This window comes from Lathamus discolor, chromosome 5 (genome assembly GCF_037157495.1).
Source record: "Lathamus discolor isolate bLatDis1 chromosome 5, bLatDis1.hap1, whole genome shotgun sequence".
Taxonomy (NCBI): domain Eukaryota; kingdom Metazoa; phylum Chordata; class Aves; order Psittaciformes; family Psittacidae; genus Lathamus; species Lathamus discolor.
This window is the reverse complement of record NC_088888.1, coordinates 19,378,533-19,400,149: the sequence shown is the minus strand read 5'-3', so window position 1 is coordinate 19,400,149 and position 21,617 is coordinate 19,378,533. Positions and strand designations below refer to the sequence as shown.

The 21,617-nt window shown below is 49.9% G+C and overlaps 1 protein-coding gene across 1 annotated transcript; it reads left to right on the top strand.

Moving 5' to 3' along the window:
- Nucleotides 1-13: 13 nt before the first annotated feature.
- On the top strand, nt 14-18,233 carry AARS2 (alanyl-tRNA synthetase 2, mitochondrial). The gene is made up of 22 exons (XM_065680003.1): nt 14-238; nt 971-1,159; nt 1,793-1,938; nt 2,712-2,906; nt 3,448-3,592; nt 4,033-4,178; nt 4,478-4,586; nt 5,189-5,227; nt 5,934-6,045; nt 6,599-6,726; nt 7,594-7,744; nt 9,520-9,689; nt 10,686-10,799; nt 11,169-11,309; nt 11,925-12,062; nt 12,474-12,583; nt 13,714-13,822; nt 15,410-15,532; nt 15,958-16,068; nt 16,890-16,973; nt 17,122-17,232; nt 17,623-18,233. The coding sequence occupies exons 1-22, from the start codon at nt 14-16 to the stop codon at nt 17,785-17,787; spliced, it is 2,961 nt and encodes a 986-aa protein (XP_065536075.1). The 3' UTR covers nt 17,788-18,233.
- Nucleotides 18,234-21,617: the final 3,384 nt, after the last annotated feature.

Here is a 21,617-nt window from a genome sequence, read left to right as displayed (position 1 = left end):
GCCTTCCGCTGCCATGGCGGCGGCTGCCCGGCTGCGGCGGGGGCCGCTGCTGGCGGTGCCGTGGCGCTGGTGCTGCAGCCCCCGCCGCGGGGCAGCCGGCGGCCCGCCGGCAGGGCACGTCCGCGCCGCCTTCCTCCGCTTCTTCCAGGACCGCCACGGCCACCGCCGCCTGCCCTCAGCCCCCGTGCGGCCCCGCGGCGACCCGCGCCTCCTGTTCGTCAACGCGGGCATGAACCAGGTGCTCCCCCAGTGCCCTCCTCCCTCCGTCCGCCCCGGGGCTCCGGCCCCCCGCAGGTCCCGCCGCGGGCTCCCGAGGAGAGCTGCGCCTCTCGGGGTAGAATCATAGGCTCAGCCAGGTTGGAAAAGACCTTTAAGATCATCAGATCCAACCTCTACCCCAGGACTGCCAAGTCCACCACTAAACCGCGTCACTGGGGCCTCGTCTGCATGGTTTGCGAACACCAGGGTATGGTGATTTCACCGTTCCCCTGCGCAGCCCGCACCAATGCCTGAGCACCCTCGCTGTGAAGAAATTTTTCTTAATACCCAATCTAACCCTCCTTTGGCACAGCTCGGGGCCATTTCCTCTTCTCCTGACGGTTGTTACTTGGGAGAAGAGACCAATCCTGACCTCACTACACTCTCCTTTCAGGTAGCTGTAGAGAGTGATAAGGTTCCTCCTGAGCCTTCTCTTCTCCAGACTAAACACCCCCAGTTCTCTCAGCTGTTCATCATCAGACTTATTCTCCAGACCCTTCACGAGCTTCATTGCCCTTCTCTGGACCCATTCCAGCAACTCAACATCTCACTTGTAGTGAGGGGCCTAGGACTGTGGCAGGGCAGGCTGCCACATGGGCTTATCTGCCACTTATCTGCCACTGCCCTATCATTGACCTCTGGCTGGGAAGGCACAGCCCTCAGTGCCAGTGGCACCCAGCAATAGCAGATGTTTCTCTGCCCTGATTTCCAGTTCAAGCCCATCTTCTTAGGCACGGTGCACCCCCGGAGTGAACTGGTGCAGCACCGGCGGGTGGTGAACAGCCAGAAATGTGTGAGAGCAGGAGGGAAGCACAATGACTTGGAGGATGTGGGCCGTGACACTTACCATCACACGTTCTTCGAGATGCTGGGGAACTGGTCCTTTGGGGATTACTTTAAGGTGAGGCGACAGGAGTGAGCCATCTCTGGGGGGGGAAAGACAGCCTTTCTTTCAGAGCTGTGCTATAGTGACATAAGACTGTGCAGAAAGCATTTTGGTAAACTCCAGATTATGTCTTGGGAGCTCTGTGGCCTGGAGTACATGTAGTCAGCTGGTGTTCTGAACCACTAAATGTGCCCTGCAGGCTCTGGAAGGACTCAGCCTGTCAAAGCTGTGAACAGCACGTACAAACCACAGTTCTCTATGTGAATGCCATTGTTGACCGTTCAGTATGTTGCAAAAAGATTACCAGTTCATTTGGTGCTTCTTACTACAAAGTTTGAAAAGGGGAGAATGATAAAAGATGCTATTTTTGTTTTGGCAGTAACTCTGCCAGTAAGTACATGATTGTAGACAGTGCTGTGATTCTGAAGGTCTCCCAACAATGTAGTGATGTCAGTTTCACGCAGACAGCAGTGAGCTGTCTCACTTGCCTGACTCTCATCCTGCTCTTTGCAATATGCCTTAGAATTGGGAAGGGAGAGGGCAGCAGAAATTAACTTCTTTGATGCTTGACTCTCATTCTAAAGAGCCTTTCTGCATCGTTCTGCATCCTGGGTTACTGTGCTTCATTTGTGTTCCCTGCCTGCTCAGGAGGAGGCATGTAGCATGGCCTGGGAGCTCTTGACAGAGGTCTACGAGATCCCCAGAGATCGTCTCTACGTCACCTATTTTGGTGGAGACTCCTCGCTGGGGCTGAGCGCAGATGAGGAGTGCAGGGACATATGGCTTCGCCTGGGGTAAGCGTGTTAGAGAAGAGGTTCTGAGCAGTATGCCTGACACTTTGGTCTCCGTAGTCCCCCATTTGCTCTTTAGTTGACGTGAATGAGATGTAGGGGCCAAAAGGTGTGTTTTAAACTCGCTTTGTTTCTGTTTTGTTTGAGCTGTTAAAAGTCAGCTGGGCCCTGGGTGCTCTGGGGCACTTGACCTTTAAGCTGTTTCTCAGATGTCATCTGTCTGGGGAGATGTGTACCTGAGTCTGGCTGGCCTGGATGTAGTGTGTGAAGGATCTCTGATCCTTTGCTTCTTCTCTGACATGAGCTGCAGAAAGTATATTCTCTGAAAGCTAGCAATGGCTGCTTCAGTGTGAAGCCATTGCAGGGAGTGCTGCTCTGCTTTGGGATCTTGCTCCGGACTGTATGTGGGTTTTGAGCCCAAGGCAGCCAGCTCTGTGCTGCTGTTGGTGTTCACCCTTGTCTGCTGTGATCAGGTTTTAGCTGTGCTGGTATTCACTCCAAGGAGGAAGGCAGCGCATTAGTGGAGAGCCTGTCTATGTCAGCAGGAGCCAGGCTGTGTTTGCCAGCCATTCTGGGCAGTGAATATGATCCTGTCTGGTTTGGTCCAGCTTCTTCCTGATAAGGAGAATAATTCTGTGTGAACAGAAGCGAAGGAATCCTAATGTATTTGGTTACTGAGTTTGTAGTAGTCACAAAGGATTCCTCCCTTCTAACTTTCTCTATGATCTAGGCTACTGTGTGCTTTGTGTACATGCCCCACATGTTTGCCTTTCCAGGGTGCCTGCCAGCCATGTGCTTCCTTTTCCATTGAAGGACAACTTCTGGGAGATGGGGGACACAGGTCCCTGTGGTCCCTGCACAGAGATCCACTATGACCACGTGGGTGGTGGCAGAAATGCTGCAGCACTGGTGAACCAGGGCAGCCCCGATGTAGTGGAGATCTGGAACCTGGTCTTCATGCAGTACAACAGGTACCAGGCATCTAGTCTGAACTCCAGAGTCTTTCCCCCCTTGCCTGACTCCAAGTTTTATGTCTGTATTCTCAGACATCTCTCTGCTTTCCGGGAGGTTACAGTACAGGAGGAAGAAGGGAAGCTCTGGATATGTGTCCAGTGTGGGTTTTGATCCCCTTTGTTTTATTTGTCCTGTCTTTCTTCAACCTCTGTTGCTTATTTTCCTTTGCTGCTGCATCCCAGAGGTCTCTTGAGGTCTGCAGCAGCCTGGAGACACCTGCAAATGGAGAAGTGGCCTTTGAATGCTGTCTAGAAGGCCTTCTTCCCGATGTTGCTGTCTATCCTGACTATCTGATGTTCAGATCCTGGCTGTCTGACAGTGCCTGACAAGGCAGGCTGCTGTTAAGTCTTGTCCCTGAACTTCCTTTTGTTGGGTCACCTGCTGTTTCTGTCCCACATCACTCTCTCATTTTCTGTGATTCACCTGCTCTTTTTCTTTACCCCTGAATTGACCCTTGCTTTTCTTCTGCATTTTTTTTTTTCCCTGGCTGGCTGACAGAGAGGTGGAGGGAAATCTGCTTCCCTTGCCACAGCATCACGTGGATACAGGAATGGGCCTGGAAAGGCTGGTGACAGTTCTGCAGAACAAACGCTCCAACTACGATACAGATCTCTTCACTCCTATCTTGGATGCCATTCACAAGGTAACAGTGCTCTCGCTTAGAGTCGTAGCTAAGCAGAAGCTGCTTGAATGCAGACTTCTTGCCTGGTGCCATGGCACAGCCGTCTCTACATATGTCGCTGTGTAGTAGTTTGAGAAAGGAAGTATGTCCAGCTGGGTCCAGAGCAGCAATCTGGGGAAACTGGGGAGAATTCCAGGCTGGAAATGTGCTAGGTTATTAGCACTGCTGATGCATTTTTCCTCCAGTTTCTTAAATTTCTCAGTGCCATGGCATTGACTGACCTGGAAGTCTTGGTCTATAATGCTCTGGAAGAATTTAATGAGTGCATCTCAAATGTGCATGGTTCAGAGGTAGTTGAGAAGCATGATGTCAAGTGTAGCCGGCTGCCTCATGTATTGAAACTTTCTTTCTGCTGCCATTGATTTCTGCTGACCTATCTCCTTACTGTTTTTTTTTGTTAGGGCTGCAGGGGGCCCCGATATCAAGGTCTGGTCGGGGATGCTGATGTTGGCCGTGTGAATATGGCTTACCGTGTGGTGGCAGATCACGTGCGCACCTTGTGCGTGTGCATCACTGATGGCATCTACCCCGGCTTCTCTGGAGCAGAGTAAGAAAATAAGGAAACAGCATTGGGTGGAGTGAGTTAGCTCTGGAAAGGAATATGGACAGCCAGGGGAGAGGCTCTGGTGTGGCCCCAATGTAGGGAGTGCATGAGCTTTGGGGAGGCAGGAAGGTGAGAGCCTGGGAGAGGTTCTGATCTGCAGGCTTATCCTTGGGTGGGTGTAGAGTGCCCGGAGCAGCTGGCCAGTGGCAGTAAATGAGGCCAGAGGAGCTGTGGTGTGGTGGATATAGGAGCTGGGCAGGGATGCTTGCTTGGCTGTCCAGCAAATCCTGCCCTGTTTTCAGACTGGTGCTACGTCGGATCCTGCGCAGGGCTGTCCGCTTTTGCTCTGAAGTCCTTCATGCTCCACCTGGGCTCCTGGCCTCCCTGGTGCCTACTGTAGTGGAAGTGCTGGTGAGTAAAAACTGCTGCCCAGGGGGAAAAGAGTATCATACATGGTCTGTTCAGCCCCATGTCCCTTTACTGTATGCTGTCAGGAGACAATCTTGGATGTGAACCGTGAAGCTCCAAGAGGGTGTATCTGGTGCTGTGCATCACAGCAGTAAAAATCTCGTCTCTGATCATTTGTGATGGGAGGGGCCCTTGTCTGACCAGTGGTACTGTCAGCACAAGTATAAGTGTATGCAAACACACATTGTTCCTTAAATGCAGTGGCTTCCAAGCTGTTACATCTTATTTAAACCATCTGAAATTGGTCCCTGTGAGTACTAACAGCATCCTAAAAGATTATGCTTTCTTCCTATGGTGAATGGATGTGTTTGCCAAGAGATGCTGTGCGGAGGCTAGCAGAGGCAGGTCACAGGGAGAGAGCCAAGAGACAGCAGCTGAAAGTCCTAAGTGTGATTCTTCCCCTGTGCTGCTGGCCCTGGAGCTGTCTTCTAGGGCTCCCTACATGCTCACAGCCTTGAGAAGCCTCTGTAATGCTTTTAGCGCACTGTTAGATCCCCTGAGGAAGATGCTGAGGATGTTATCACTAACTGAAGCTCACTCCACAGGGAGATGCTTATCCAGAGCTGACAAAGAATACAGACCACGTAAGTGATATGGAATCTCCTGGAGAGAAACCCCACCTCTCATTATCTTTGTGAGGCACTGCTGTCAGGCAAAGCCAGCCCTTCCTTGGGACTGAGCTGAAAGAGTTTGTTTAGACTCCTCCATAACCAGGTTCTCATGGTGGGCTGAGACGTGCTGGGAACACGTGAGTAAAAGAGGTATCTGTGGCAGATTTTCTTGCGGGAGCTCTACTAGATCCTTACCAGGGACTGCTTGTCCTGGTATGATGCAGCTGTTGCTCTAAAAAAGCTACTTTTGTAGAGTGCATGTACAGCCTGTCCTAGCCTGGGTACTCTTTGTCCAAAGTGGATCGGTGATTTCAGACTAGTCCTGGCTTCTGCTGACAGCAACTGTGATGAGCAATTTTCCTGGCTGTTCCAGCCATGCAGTTTTAATTGGGTCACAGACATGAGTGTCTGACAGGGAGCATTTGTCAGCCTAAAACCTTGCCCAGGCGGATGCTCAGTATTTCCTTGACAGGAACAGTGATAGGAGCCACAATGACTTTGGCACTGTTCAGTAATGCATCAAAGCGATATTGTGATGGACACTTAGAGAATAAAAAGGCTGGTTCAAGCAGTGTTAGACACCTGCTTGATTTGCTTTGAGCTGACTGTAGCAGGGCTGAGCTGAGCTGGGAAACTCCCCAAGGTGTTGTGGCTAACCTTTCTTCTGATCCTTGAGCAGATCATGGATATCATCAATGAGAACGAGGCTGCTTTTCTGTCCTCCCTTGAGCGCGGGAGGCGCATCATTGAGCGGACAGTGCAGCAGATGGAGCCCTCCACAAACTTCCCAGGTGAGTCTCTCTCCTGTGACAAGCTGAACTTAAAGATGATTTGATCCATGCCCTCACAAAGTATTGCAGTCAAAACTGGTGGACATCTGCGTCTCTCACTTGTTTTCAGTAGCCCTGGCAGAGGAGCAGATGTTGCTCCTTTCTCTAGACTGCAGTTGTTTTCTGGCACTTTGTTCTCACAACAAACTAGGCATCAGGCAAATTAAAAACATTCCCTTGCTGCTTTACTGACCAGTTAACTAGGTCCTTACAAGTCACAGCTGAAAGAAGGAACTGGGGACCCAACCAGCACAGCTGCCAGTCTTGATGTGCTGCACTGAATTTTAGGAGGAATAGGGCTGTGGGACATCGTGAATACTCAGTCTCATGCAAGAACAACTGCATGGCTTTTCTTCCACATTAGTGGTTGAACGCAACACATATGAATACAGTTCATAAGTGAATACAGTTGACAAGGCACACATTAATTAGACTGGTCCTATCGAAGCAAATCTTGAGATACCTTTGCTTTCTGTGTTTACACAGAATTCATTTCCTTCTTTTTGTCCTACAGCTGAAGTAGCATGGTCTCTCTATGGGAATCTGGGATTTCCTCTGGATCTGATTGACTTGATGCTTGAAGAAAAGGGAATCAGTTTGGATTCAGCTGCTTTTAATGAACTTGCTCTGGAAGATGTGAAGGTAAGAGGGAGACTCACTCTGTCAAAGTAATTCAGAGCCTTCCTTCTCCCTTGTGAGCATGGATGCAGAATTCCTGTCACTGCTGAGGCCCTTTGAATGCACCACAGGGCCTTGTGCCTTTTTCCTGAAGGGGAAGTAGGTCTGAGACCTCAGTGGGGTCACAATGCCTTTGGTTTTGGGTGTGAGACTGAGAGGTGTTAGCTGGTGATTCTCTTCAGATCAGTAGAAGTGTTTTATGATGCTGACTGTTGCTGGAGTAAAGGTTATCATAGCATTATATAGTTCAGGAGTGTCCTGTCAATCATTTAGTCCAACTCCTCACCCAGAGCAGAGCCAGCTTAGACAGCCCAAACAATAAGTGATTTATGAAGAGTTTACAAAATGTCCTTTGTCTCTGTAGTGCTGGAAAACTTGCATTGCCCACCACACACACACACCCGCACACACACGCACCCATGCAGTAGCTGGTTCAAGGTCTTGGTCTTCTGAGCTTTAATGGTCTGGAAGTTGCACAACTACACAGCAAGCTGTGCCAGGAGGGTTGTGTTAGCTGTTGCTTATGGCCTGCCTCAAGACTAGCACAGGGTGGTATTGAGTGCTTGTGGGGTTTGAAGGAACGGGGTTCGTTTAGCAGTAGGCTCCATCAGCTTGGATCTAAACAAGCCTTTTCCAGGAAGGTGAAGAAATTGTTCCTAGCCTTATAACTCCAGTTGTCAGTTTGAGTGCTCCCAGATATCTCCCATCATTTGCTCATACCCCTCAGTGTTATGCTATATTTGTGGTCTTGGCAGTCCTGGGGTAATGGTTGGATTTGATGACTTTAGAGGTCTTTTCCAAGTTAGTTGATTCTATGATTCTCTGCCATAGCGGAAGGCTCGTGGCCCCCAGGCAGGACAGGTGGAGGACACAGACACGCACCTTGATGTGCACTCGCTGGCTCAGCTGCAGAGCAGCAACGTGCCTGCTACTGATGACTCTCCAAAGTACTCCTACACACTTGGGCTGCATGGGCAGTACGGTAAGTGGCCAGGTCCTGTCTGTAAGGCAAGTTCTGCCTGAGGGCACTAAAATCACTCACAAGACTACTTCTACTGCCTAACCACTTTGTGATTCAAACCTGTCCAGCTTGCTGCCACATCTTTTCCCTGCCCCTGTACCTTGTCCCAAAGTAGGTGCTTTTCTTATTGCTGCTAGTGTGTCCCCAGTGACAAGAGCTAGTGATAAGGCTGTGAGCTGTGGTCTGGTATTACTGTGCAATGGTGAAAAAGAGACTGTTGATTTATTCTAGCCATTACTCTGTCCCCAACAATCAGGTTTCTGGGTGTGAGTGCTAGAAGAATGAAGAATTATGCAAAGGGTTTAGGTAGCAGTTTAAAGCCTCGCACTTGCTATTTCTTTGGCAGACCACTAGATGCCAGTGCAGGCTTTTTATCATTGAGGGTAGCTGAGGTTGCTGGTGCTCTAGGGAAAGCATAAAGCTAAACCACAGAGAGTAAGCGCTGGTGTGGCTGTCACAAACAATTAGAGATAGCTGAGTACAGCCAGCTCCCTCACACCCAGGGTGCTGGTGGCAACCACACTAAGCAGAAAGTGAGGCAAATCAAGCTATATATCCTACAGCAAGAGCATAATGGAGGAAAAAAGCCCGGCAGTGACACTTTCTGAAATCTCCAAGCTGGAGCTGTCTCACCTCCTCAGTCTCTGAATTGTAGAATAATTCAGGTTGGAGGGGATCTCTGGATATCTTGATCTAAGGAACATCAGCTACACAGTCAGCTCAAATTGCTCAGAGCCTTTTCTATTTATGTTTTCAGTATCTTTAATGACAGAGATCTCTGTTCCCTGTTCTTTATCACTCAGTGTGAAAAAGTCTATTTTTTTACAACCAGAATTTCTTGCACTCAAATGTAGTCTCACAAATGCTAAATAGGGGTGAATAACCACTTTCTTTGACCTGCTGGCTGTGTTTGCATTCATACAGCCCAGCAGGCAGGCAGTCTTCCTTGCTGCAGGGGCACCCTGCTGACTTGTGTTCAGCTTGCTCCTGAGGACCCCAAGGTTTCTGTCAGTCCATTTCTTTGGCCTGCTGTGATGCTTCTGAAAAGCAGCCCTGCTCTTCAGTGTGTCAACCAGTCCCCAGCAGTTCATTGCCAGACACAAGCAAGATATGGGTACATCCCATCTTGTAGTGTGTAGTCATTAGAGAACAGTCTCAAATGGTATATGCCCTAATATCAGCCACCAAGTAGCTTTACTAGTAAAGGAATATTGAACTATTAAGCAATTCTGTGTGGGGTCAGGTGCCCAGCCAGTACCCACCTTAAGGTCTACCCACCCAGCCCCTATTGCCTATATTTGGCTTCAAGGAGCCTACAGAAGAGCATGTTAGAAGCTTGCTGCATCAAGGAAGGCAACATCACTGTTATCTCTTGTCCACCAGGTCTGTCATCCCTTCACAGAAGGCAGGCAGGTGTAACAGGCTTGCAGTGTAGAGAGCTGCAGATGTGTCTGTGCCACATCTTGTTCTATCAGGCTGATGTGAAGCTAGATTGGGTGTCCCTGCCAGCTCACCTGGTCAGGTCTGTCACAGTGGAGGGTGACGTAGTTCCAAACAACAGCTCCTTTGTGCTTTCTGCCAACAGCTGTTCCGCTTCTACCAAGGCAAAGGAAAGTGCCAGCTTTCGGAATAGACTGGGTATTGACAAGGTTGGCACGGGGAAGTGGTCCCTCCTTTCCTGCTGCAGTCTGACAGGGTGTATGCGCTAATTGCTGTCATCTTCTTTCTCCTGACAGAGTTCAGCCCATGCCAGGCCACTGTCCTGATGCTGTACAGAGATCAGTCTCTCCAGAAGGAGGTTGGGGCAGGGCAACACTGTGGTGTCATCTTGGACAGGACTAACTTCTATGCAGAGCAGGGTGGGCAGGACTGTGACAAAGGCTACATGATACGGTTAGGGCAGCAGGTAAGACCCTTTGCTTCCTGAACCCAAGGCCACTGTGAGTACTGAGGCCAGGTAGAATACCCCAAATGATAGGCAGGTTTGCTGTGTTAATCTACTAGCTGCTGACTTGTGACGGTTCCCTTGGCTTTGCATCAGGGTTGGTAGGGTGAATGAGAAGCAGCAATATCTTCACAGAGGTGTACCTGCTGCTCTGGTTGTCTCTGTCAGCCCTTTGAAATTCTGTCTTGCAGAGGAAGACTGTAAAGTCTTCTTGGGTCTCCCTTCAGTGTGCTGCATTCTTGTCAGCTGAGGTTGCAATGCAGAGAGAAGGCAATCAATGATCAGAGAGTCTGTGAGCTGAGTAACATCTCTGGCCAGTCCTGGACAACTGCAAGCAGTGCCCCACCTGAGACCCTGTGCAAAAACTTTTATCCCCCCGAAAAGCATCAAGGAGGACCTCCACTTCTGCAGCATATTCCTTCAGCCTTGCCAGAGGGAAAACTTTGACCCTCCCCTGGGAAGTTACATGGGGTGCAGTTTTTTTTTCTTCCACATTCCAGCTCTTGAGAATCACTCCTGGGCACTGATGCTGCCTTTTTAGCCTTGCGCAATGTGATAGTGCCTTGCTCAGCACTTCTCAAGCTGAAGTGGGGATCAAGTTTCTGTTGCCAGCCCGGTGAGGCAGAAATGGCACCTTGGCTGCCTGAGACAAGTGCCTTGGCAGCTGCTGTCCATTTTCTCATGGACAAGCATCCTTGTTAGGATTCATCAGCATTGAGGATGTTTCTGCCCATCCACTGCAAGCTGACAGCCTCAACATGTTGTGCAGTGAGTGGCTGGATGCAGGGATGGTCTGAGACTCTCTGGGTGCATTCACAGTAAGTTTCTCCCTGTTTTTGCCACCCCATCACTGTCTTTTAGGGATCAGTGGGGGTTGTGTTTCCCAATCAGATAAAGCAGGCACCTGTTTGGATTTTCCCTGTGTCCTAAAGCTCATCTTTCTGTCTTTTTGCTTAGGACATACTCTTCCCTGTAGAGTCAGTTCATCTCTGTGGTGGTTACGTGATCCATGAGGTCATTGCTGTGGAAACCCTGCGTGCTGGTGATCAAGTGCAGCTCTTTGTGGATGAGGTGATAACTCACTGCTTTTTTAGCCTTTTCCCAGCCTTACTTTGAGAATCCTGAGTAACCAGGGCATGTCAGAGCCTTGTCCCATGTATTCCTGAGACTGCTCTTCATCATGTTGTGCAGTGGGAAGGAGACCTCACAAGTGACTCTAATCTTCTGTCAGCCACTGGTCTGTCCAGAGGTATCCACCCTACAGAGGTGATCCCATGGCAAAAGAAGTTAGATCTGCCCTGTGACATAAATTAATCTGACAGCTGTACTACCCATTGTTTTTCTTCCCATTCCCTCATGTGCAGCCTTTCCCCTGTCTTCCTGCCACCCCTGCTCCCTGTGGAGAGCCAACACTCCCTGCCAACCTGTCTGTGCCCTCAGGCCCGGCGGCTGGCATGCATGACAAACCACACTGCGACCCACGTGCTGAACTTCGCGCTCCGCCACGTCCTGGGTGAGCACACAGAGCAGCGAGGGTCCCATGTGACAGCAGAGCGGCTGCGCTTCGACTTTGACACCAAGGTGACTCTGGACTAGTGTTTGCTTGTTCTCAGCACTGCCAGCATCCCAGTGCTGGCCTTCTCCTCTTGCCGTAATTACTCTTTCAGAGACAGGTCATGGTTTATCTGAGCAAGGAAACTTGGTTCTCTGGACATGACTGGCTCTGCTTTGCGTTGACCTGACTCTGAGCAGGGCTTGCTGAGCAGATGAATGATGGTCAGAAGGGAAAGAACTTAGCAAAACCAGTCATGAGATGTGCTTGAGTAGTGTAGAGGTATCTGAAAGATTCACCAGCTTGGCTGTGGCACATTCCCGATGTCATCCAGGTGAGAGCAGTCAGGAACTGAAAGCTGTTGGATCAAACTGAGCACTGGCCCTGGTAATCTGTCACTCACTGCAGTATCTCTCTTGAAGAGTTTGGTTGATTCTCTTGTATCAAAAATCCTTATCCCTCGTGGGAGGAGTTGGTGGGAGGGTCATGATGCTCTCAGTTCCCTTTTACAAGTAGGGAAGATGAGATGCAGGGCTAAAAGGTGTCCCCAAGCTGTTCCTTGGAGGGGGATGTCCCCATTCTCCCTCCTTTGTTCTATACTTCTCAGGAGGCTTCCCTTGAAAGTGTCTGATTTGCTTCCTCAGGGCCCTGTGACTGTGGAGCAGCTGCAGCAGGTAGAGCAAGTGGTCCAGCATGTGATCAATCGAAACGAGGTTGTGCATATGGCTGAGGTCCCGCTCACACTGGCAAGAAGAGTTCAGGGACTCCGTGCATTGAATGAGGTATGACAGGATGGCAGCATGCATCTTCATGAGCGTTGTCCTTCAGCAGCAATCGTCTGGGTCACAGAAGATGTTGATGCAATGGGTTTCTGCAAGGGAAATGACTCCCAAAACTCAGGAAGGAAAAGGAAAATAGGACAGAGATGAGATCTTGGGACACTGTGGTGTAAAATGTGGAGGCTGGTGATGCACAGACTTTCTGCTCACTTTTCTCGACCAAAAGCTTGTGTGTCACCCAGTTGTTCTTTCTCCCTGTACTGATGGGCAGTGGGGAAAAAGCAGTGCTGCCCTGACTCTGGGGCTGCTCTAGAACAGGGGAAAAATGAGGCAAACACCTGAAGCCAATAGTTAGTGTTTAAGTGCCCCTGAAGGACCATGTTGTTAGCTGCTGATCCCTGTCTCCTCTGTCAGGGGTATCCAGATCCAGTGAGGATAGTGTCCCTGGGGGTCCCTGTGGAGAGTGTGCTGACCCGCGACTCTGAGGCTGCATTGCAGACCTCTGTGGAGCTCTGCTGTGGGACGTAAGTGACTTTTGCTTGCAGCCAGAAGTTATGTTTGTGGGCACTGGTGGCTGAGGTAGAGATGTTCTTGCAAGCTCCCATCTCTGTCCCTGTGCAGCTAAGTTTCCTCACCAGAAAGATCTTGTGAGGACAGGATTCACTAGTTATGAAGCTTTGGAAGTCCCAGGGTGAGAAAACTCCAGTGAAATGCAAAGCATTTTTCCTTGCCTCATAGTCTGAAACCAATCTGGAAGCAACAAGGCACCAGCAAAGTGTGGAAAAGGAGTGTGTGGCCAGTTACACCAGCATTACAAAGCTTTGGGATTGCAGGAGGGCTGGGAACCCAGCAGAAGATCTGAGAGGGTTGTAAAACCTTGAGACCACTCTGATTATTTTAATTAATCATCTTTGCCCTTTTCTGCTTTTAGCAGTAATGAGAGTCAAAGGAGAGTTAATCAGTCTCACTACAATGCTGACACACACACACAAAAACCCAAACAGGAGCAAATTGGCCTTTGAGTAGATACAACTGAACATGAGCAGTTTTCTAGTCATGAGATCATTCTTGTGGGAGTAGTGGTACAAGAAACTGCATGGGAGCAGAGATGATCAATTGTTAAGAAACTGAAATGATTACTTGTAGTAACAGAATCTAAGACACTGTACTTGTTTTCATACTCAGTGTTGAAGAGCCAAGAAAGAAAGGAGAGGTTGTCAGTGCCCTGTGTCTGCACAGATACATTGTGACTGGAGTCTGCTGGCCACTCTGTGAGCTGGCCTGACAAGAGAATGGTGGAGTTGGAGGAAAAAAGTACTTTTTACAAGATCTAGTAGCAGCCAAGTAGAAGAGAAAAATTCCAATTCATCCCACTGCTGAAGGAAAGGAAAGTAAGGCAGAACTTGGCTGTCATGCACCATTTGACAGCAGCCTGCTGAGTGGGTAGCACAGAGGTTCCTCTAGAGTAGCCTCAACTTTCTGTCTGTTGCATGACAAGGTGCCATCAGGATTTTAGGGATGGGAAAATATTGAAGTTATTTGGATTGGTGAGGGGCTGCTGGACTTGAGTCTTGTCTAAAAGGAAAGTTGGCTTCCTGATTTCTGTTCCCAGAGAGCAGCTTGTTTTCTTTCCTGTTCTCTGCTGACTTTGCAGGCACCTTCTGCGGACAGGAGCTGTGGAAGATCTGTCTATCATCAGTGAGCGCCAGCTTGTTAAAGGGATTAGCCGTGTCATTGCAGTGACAGGGAGACAAGCCAAACAGGTAAGAAAGGGGGAACTGAGATTTCTGACATGTTGAGATAATGCCAAAAGAAATCAATTTTGTAGGTTCTTACACAGCTAGATTCCCTATGTTTTGGCTGGAGTGTCCCTGCTGCACTTGATCTGGCTTCTTCACCCCTGAATTCAGCTCTGTTGCCATACCTCACTCTTCACCTCCATTCCCCCCATCCTACTCTCCTCTCTCCTTGGCCTTCATTCTGTGCCTCAGACCCCTTTTCCAAGGCAAGCACTTGGCACAAAAATACCAGGAAGCTGTTTGATATATGTATCACCTAGCCATATCTCCTCTGGACTACAAATTTCAATCCCTGGGTAGGTGCACAAAGGTGTGATCCTTCGTGCTTTGGTTTCACCTCTTGCTCACCTCCTGCCTATCACAGTTGGATTTGCACTGCATGATTATAGGGCTCTGGCCTCATTCATACAGCCCTTTTGCTTCTTTAGTCCTTTTTTCTTCCAAAATGTGGTTCTGGTCTCTATAAAAAGTAAGAAACCTGCTGTTGTGTCTCTGAGATCACACTGTCCTTTAAATATCTGGAAGTGTCAGGAGGCCTCACGAGTTTGCCTGCTTCCTTTAAGGCTACAATCAGAGGAGAGTGACTCACTGTCGGTGGAACTGGGAAGACTAAAGGCAAAGCCCACCCCTGCAAATCTGTTGCTTTTTGGCTGGCTGTCCCCTCTGCATCTGTGTCCCTTGGAAGGCTTTTCTTAGTGCACAGGGATGAAAAGCTGCAGGGCACATCTGCATGCTTTACTGGATGTGCTGACCTGGAGAGACCCCAAGACAAGCTGTGTACACGTGTTAATCAGACAGGGGAGAGTAATCAGAGAGAGTTAGTGATTTGAAACCAAGGGACTTGTGTCCAAGATAGACACAGCAATTCTCACTGTCCACAGCTTGTCTTATATACTCTCTGCTGTCCTGGTCTAACGTCTCGCAGAACCATCATGGGCACAGAAATCTGGAAGGGAGGAAATGCTCCAAAGCATAAGGATTGTCACTGGTGAAAAAAAGCTTGTATTAAGTTTTTGAGGGGTTTTTTTTGTGTGTGAGGAGGAGGGTTATTACTAATTGTAGCATTGGTGTTGGGGAAAGCAGTAAGAAACATATACCAAGATCAGCTGAACTGAGGAAATATGCTTGAACAGCTGAAGACACTTTAAACACTTCAGTTTTAGTGTTTCTTTTGTTTCTTTAGTCAGTAGTTTCAAGATTGCTCTTGATAATGAAATATGATAATGAATAATTTTAATAATGAAAAATGAGCTCTGAGAAGTAAACAGGGCTGCCAAGTTTTTCTCATTGAAATCCTGATGAGTTGGTGTGAGATACTGAGGAAGCATGAAAGCATGAATGCACGACAGCTTGTTCCCCAGGGTTTCACTGGAGGGAAACTTTTGAATAGAGTCTTTTTAGGACATTTGTTCTTAAAGCCTCTGTAGGTGTCTTCCCACTAGATCTTGAGAGCACTCCAGTGCTTATGACCCTGCTGCCTCCCCACTTTCTCCATCCCTGCTCGTTCTTTATGTTGCTGCATTTGACGCATTCTTTCTTTCCATCTCTCAGGCTCGGGAAGTAGGCCAGTGCTTGGCTATGGAAGTGGACTCTCTCTCTCTACGAATGAAGCAGAGGAGCACCTCTATTCCTGAGATGCAGAACCTCTCCAAAGAAGTGGGCCAGTTGACCAAAGTAAGGATTACACTCCTTTACAGAAAGATGCCAGCACAGGCTCTATAGACTTGAGGCACATGACTTCTTTCCTGCCAGGTTCAGATCTTATCATGGTCAATAGCAAGGGCAAGTTGCTATCTGCTATTGCCTCTTTGATCATAAAAATTTCTGCCAGTGTCTAGGTGCCTCTGTTGCAGGTGACATGCTGCCAGAGGGAATGTGAGAAGACAATGGTGGGGGAGGGTAAAGCAGTGAAAGAGGGTTCTCAGGCTTTAGGTGCCCAGCTGAAAAGAAAGCTACACACTACATTGACTGCTGGGCCTGATCATGTAGAGGTGTAGGAGCGTCTGTGAAGAGGCCAGGCTCCAGCCTGACTTCCCAGAGAACTAGCAGATAATGTCTAGATACAGTTTAGTGTCCTTACACAGCAAATTGTCTTGCAGGTGGTGACTGAGACTGCAATGCCCCAGTGGCAAAGAAAAGAACTAGAGACCATCCTTAAAGTGCTGCAGCGAACAGCTAACACGGCTGTCAAGAAACTGGAGATTAAGCAGGTACTGTGGCAGCAGCACGCTAACCTGCAGCCTGCCGATAGCACTGTGTGGCATATACCAGCAGAGCTGGTGTCTCTGTCACACTTCACAGCCGCTTGGTCACTAGGGTCCCATTAGAAAGCAGGTGCAATCACACACGGTGCAACACAAGCCCTGCGTTAGGTTGATTTCACTGGCATTAACCAGGGTCATCATTTAAAATGCAGTAAGTGACTGACTGGGCTTTTGAAACTGCAGGATCCCTGTGTGTGTCTGCCTGTGAGGATGGAGTGCCCCATACCAGCACTTTTAGCAAACACCAACAGGCAGATAGGCATTGCCTCCTTGTTTATACATGGAGAAGATGAGATGGCCGTGACAATGGGCTTTAATGAAGTTATACAATAAGACAGTGGCAGGACAAAGCATTTCTCCCAGCCATATGGATATTGCATTATTAAAAGCCCTTTGGAAGTGCTTATTGGTCACTTAGTGTTCTCAGCAAAAACCATCTTTTTCTTAAAGGAGCATCTTGCCACAGAAGCCCTCCTGAGGTACATGGCAATGTGTGTGTCCAGGAGAGAGGCTGGGGAGTGAACGGGTCACTGTCTATTCCACTTTTGACAGGGGTTCGTATCTGCTTGATTTTGAGGAAGGAGGGTTGTACAGGTCTCCATGTAGAGATTTCCGTCTGCCAGTCCTACTTTGGCTGGTGTTGACATACATGTCCCCTCTATCCCACAGAGCAGCACTTCCATTCACTTTATGTTACATGCGTACATCCCCATCCAGCCCACTCTGCCACCTGTAGCCCCTCAAGTGCTGTTTGTTTCCTCTTCTAGGCTGAAGAGAAGGCACAAAGCCTGCTAGCAAAACATTGCAGCCAACCTGTCATCGTTGATACTGTCCCAGCTGATTCCCTCTCTGTGAGTAATCCACTTGTAATTCTTACAAGGGTAATTCTTGTTGGCCTCAGGCACTGCATGCAGTAAGAGGGACCTGCTGGGCACATTTTCTGCTGCATGCCAGTTACCTTTGCTGTAGCCTGACCTCTCTACTCCCTGCCTTTCCTAGATCCTCATGAAGGTAGTCAACCAGCTGTGTGACAAGTCTCCTGGCACATCAGTCCTGCTGCTCAGTCCTCAGGCTTCTGGTGAGGTGCTCTGTGCCTGTCAGGTGTCCAAGGTAAGCATAACCCTGCCCACAAAGAGGGATTGGACCTGCTACTCAGCAAGTTCCTGTTGAGCTTTTCCTGGGATTCTGCACAGTGTTGGAGGTTAATCACACAGTGGGAGGACGTGAGATGAGTGTACTGGGACCAGATAAGCTTTCAGTCTCTGCTGGGCACAGGTATCTCTGGATGTTCCAAGCCATGTTTGTCCAGGGGTAAACATGTATTCCCCAGGGGCAAACAGTATTAACATGTAAGCTCAACCTTTTCTGTCCTCACAGTCATGACTGCCTCAGGTTAGGGAGCGCCCCGGCTGGGTGAGGAGAGGATGTTGTTACCTTGCTTTATCCAGATTGCAGAGTGCTCTCCAGTCTCAATTACTTTGTTCTGTGTCTTTTCCCCAGAATTGCCTCCCTGTGTTCTCTGCTGCTGACTGGGCTGTGGCTGTCTGTGCACAGATGGAAGGGAAGGCAGGAGGCTCTGCCATCGTCGCTAAGGGCAGTGGAAATACCAAGGGCATGCAGGGAGCCCTCACTACTGCACTAAAGTTTGCTCAGAGTAAACTGTGATGCTTTGGTGGCAGGACAGCTGTATGCACCCCAGCTGCAAGCTACGTGGACACTTGATGCAGAAGACATACCCTGCTGATCTGAAAGGTTTAACAGCTCCCACGCTGAGCATTGCTGCAACCAGTGCATTGGAGAACTTGATTTCTGACCATCTAGGATCAGCAGACACCCCTCTCCTGATCCCACTGAGAGAACAATGCTGCCTATTGTCAGCATGAGCGTATTGAGCCTGAGAAAGCATCCTGCTTCTCCTGGAAGAGTGCAGTTCTTGCCACAAGACCAGCACAAATGTTCTATGAGAGCACAGGGAGATGGCACAGTGTTATCCTAAAGCTGTTAAAGGGTAGAGAGTGTCCAATCCCCTGATGTTTCTTGTTAGCTGCACCTTCTAATCGTCCCTGCCTCCACCTCTTTGCTTTGAATAAATGTTCTTACCCTTGTTGCCACTCCCTTGTAACTCTTCACATTGCCTTCTGGCTTCTTCCTTACCAGCACCTATCTAGAAACCACTGTGGATGTGGTGAGCTGTGTGAATGGGATTGCTGTGTTGCAGCATGGAACTCTCTGCAGCAGTTAGCTCCTTAGTCCTGAGGTGAGCAGGTCTCTCTCCTAAATGGTTGTTTGTCACAAGCATTAGCAGACCCAGCAAACTCAGCTCAGTGATATGCTGAGCTCCTGGCCAAAGCACCATTATTTTACATGCAGTATTGACCTAAATGAAGAGAGATCACAAGAGAGGCAAAAGGGCTACAGGATAGTGATACAAGTGGGTTTCACCCTGGGAGCAGCAGCCTCAGAGGGATAGATTTCACCAGCAGGTAGGGTTGCCTGGCACTGTGGAGGGAGGTGGAGAGAGCAGTAGCTGCAAGCTTTTGGGGAGAGGAGGAGGAGAGGTGGAAGCACAGTGATGCTGATGGATGGGGAGCAGGAAATGGCTGTCACATAAATACGGATTAGTGAGGATGTAGTGGAGAATGGTGCAGCTTCCTAATGAGAGACTTACAACTTTCAGCTGTCTGCTTGAGGGGGAGAGGGTAGATAGCTGCTGTGAGCAGAGCCTCCTCTCCCTTTCCTCTTCAGTGAACAGCTCACCTGTGGAAAAAGAGGTGGATTTGATGGTATCATTAGAGAACAAGGGGATTTCTTCCCTGTGTTAGTGGCTGTCCATCCCACAGTCTCATATGTTGTCCCTAAGGCTTCATGTGGGTCCTACTCATCTTTGCAAAGTACCAGGAGCTGATTTTGCACTTGGTGTCAGACATAAACATGAGGACTTGGAGGCAGAAGGAATGGGGAGGCTTTAAGGGCCAGTGGTGCTCCCCACTGTCCTCCTCTGCTCCCCCAGAGCACTGACAGCTGCAGCAAGAGCACGGGCCTTCAGCCTTTCATGCAGTAAATGCTGCTTCCAGCTAGGGAGCTTAAAGCAGGGCTTGCTGCAAAGGGGACTGAGCCAAGGTTCTGCTGCCAAGAATTCAGCCATCCCCCTGCCAGTGGGCAGGTTGCTGCTCACCCCAGGCTCTGCCTTTGTTCCTGTATGCTGTAGCAGAGCCAGCTGAGTGCTTTTTCAAGTTTCTGTTTCTGGATGCAGAGGGCCTCATAACATGTCTGCAAGGCACCTGAACACAGGAGAGAGTTGGAACATCCAGCTCAGTGCTTCGGGGCTTTGGAACGAGGCTCACGTAGGGTTTGTGGAGTCCCAGGGGATGGTTCATGCTGTCAGCCGAAAGCAACATTAGTGCCTGGTGTTGCACAGCTCCTGTGTTTCGCTTGGGCCACAGTGGTACCAGATGTGGGGAGGTGAAGGGGTGCTCTAGCTTACTGGGAAAGCACCTTCCTGGTGTGTTTTTTGTGTTGCTATATTAATAGCTGCTACAGGAGATGATGTCTCACTTCGGTATTGGAGAGTAGGTGTGAGGAGGAGGAGAGGAATACTGGGTTAAGCAGCTTCTGCACCATGCTACAAAAGCAGAGCCTGAGCTCTCCAGCAGCAGCCTCACAAAATTAACCCCCTTTGGCCTAATTTTTAGTTGAAAAACTACTGACCCCTTTTAGACTTCTGCCCAGCCCCTTAAGGGGTGCAGCCTGTTGTGATGGTGCTGTTCGTCTCCTGCCTCAGCCAGGGCACTCTTGGAGGGACCCTCCAGCTTGGAGCTAATTTTCTTCCTTCCCATTTGCTGCTCTTGATCTTTCTGGGCACGGAATTCAGAATTTCCCTTCCTCTTTCTGAGCCTGCAAGGACTTACGAGGTCACTGCATAACCAAATCATGATCTGACTAGATCTCATGAGCTCAGCAGCACTAAACCTGCTCTGTCACTGGAGGTGGAAAAGGATGCTGTCCTACAAGAGTAGTTCTGTGGAGGCACTTGCGGTGCCCATATCGCCCCAGCCTGGTAAATGGGTCATTGCATTAGCAATTCTGGGTTTTGGGCCATGGCCATACCAGGCTATCACTGGACCTGGGAGAGAGCATTTCCTGCTGGTCTCCTGATGAACCCCTATTGCACAGACTTACATCCTGTCCTCCCCTTTCCCTGCCACACAAGGACAGTGCGTTAGCACCCTGTGCCACAGCATAGTAGCTGCCACATTTATGCCCGGGATGCTCTGTATTTAGAGGCAGATCAAGCAGTGCTCAGCTGGGAGGGCTCTGGGGATTGAAATACAGGGTTTAAATATAGTTCTCTGGCCAGAATAGTAGCCTACATTCTTCTACAGTCAGCAAGGACCTAAGGGGTGAGCAGTACCCTGGGCACACATTGGCAACTCCAAACACATGCCCACAGAAGGGATGGCAGGAAGCAGGAAACTCATTAAGAGACAATGGTATTTTTGCTGTGAGCAGGTGCTATCAGGTTGGCAATACCTCCGTAAGTCCAGATGGACCCCGAGGTCCCTTAAGGGCACGTGCAATGCAAGGGCTTGCCAGCCCAAATCACAACCAACTACCTGGCTTCAGCAAAAGGAGAGCAGCGAGTACTTGCTTGCCTTTCTTCACCCCACTTTGCTGCAGGAGCATCACTCTCAATAGCCTGGGCTGCAGAGTGAGAGGGTGCCACGCAGAGAAGCCCAGCTCTCCCTAGGCACCCCTGCCACCCCGACCTGGGGCAGGCTGCTGCATCCCGGCACTCGTTCCAGGGAGGTGCTGGGATTTAGCGGTGGTAGCAGAGCTGAGCCACACGCTGCTCTCTTCTCCCACAGCAGCCAGGCACTCATGCCACGCAGCACCCGTGCACGGCATACACAAGGCTGCAGCAGCGAGCCGCAGACGCAGAGCACCCCTGATGATGTGGGACATCCCATCCCGCGGGGGCAGCTCAGGGCTACCTGGAGCTGGTGCTGCCTCACCTTCTGCACCGCAGCTGTCTGGGAAAGGAGGGGACGGCTCTGCACTAGAGGTGTTCAGCTGAGGCACGGGAGGAGTGTCAGGGCTCGTGGTCAGGGCAGGAGCTGCCCGTGGCTGAAATCCTGTCCCTGGGTTCCCGGCTCCCGGGAAGCGTTGCTGGAGCTGGACCACGTTTCCCTCACAGCAGAACGCTGTCCGCAGCGGGGAGCCGGCAGCCCGAGGGGCAGCAGAGGCCGTTCAGGAGGGATCCCGCAGCTCTGTCTCCTCTGCTGCGTGCCCTTCACAACCAGCCGGCTCCCTGCAGTCAGCCTGGATTGCAGCTGTGTTTTCTGCCGCTTGCCGGGAGGCGCGATTTGCTCAGCTGCAGCACAGGCACCTCTGCTCCAGAGAGCACCAGCACAGGCAGCAGCGCTGTGAGAAGGGGGGTCCCTCTCCATCCTCCCCACCACCAGCCCCACCACCAGCCCTACAGCTGTCAGGAGCAC

Bases quoted from the DNA above. Each gene is read 5' to 3' on its own strand.
- AARS2 (XM_065680003.1), top strand. From the start codon at position 14: ATGGCGGCGGCTGCCCGGCTGCGGCGGGGGCCGCTGCTGGCGGTGCCG. The intron at 239-970 runs GTGCTCCCCCAG...CCTGATTTCCAG, and splicing joins TCAACGCGGGCATGAACCAG to TTCAAGCCCATCTTCTTAGG. The intron at 12,584-13,713 runs GTAAGTGACTTT...CTGACTTTGCAG, and splicing joins GTGGAGCTCTGCTGTGGGAC to GCACCTTCTGCGGACAGGAG.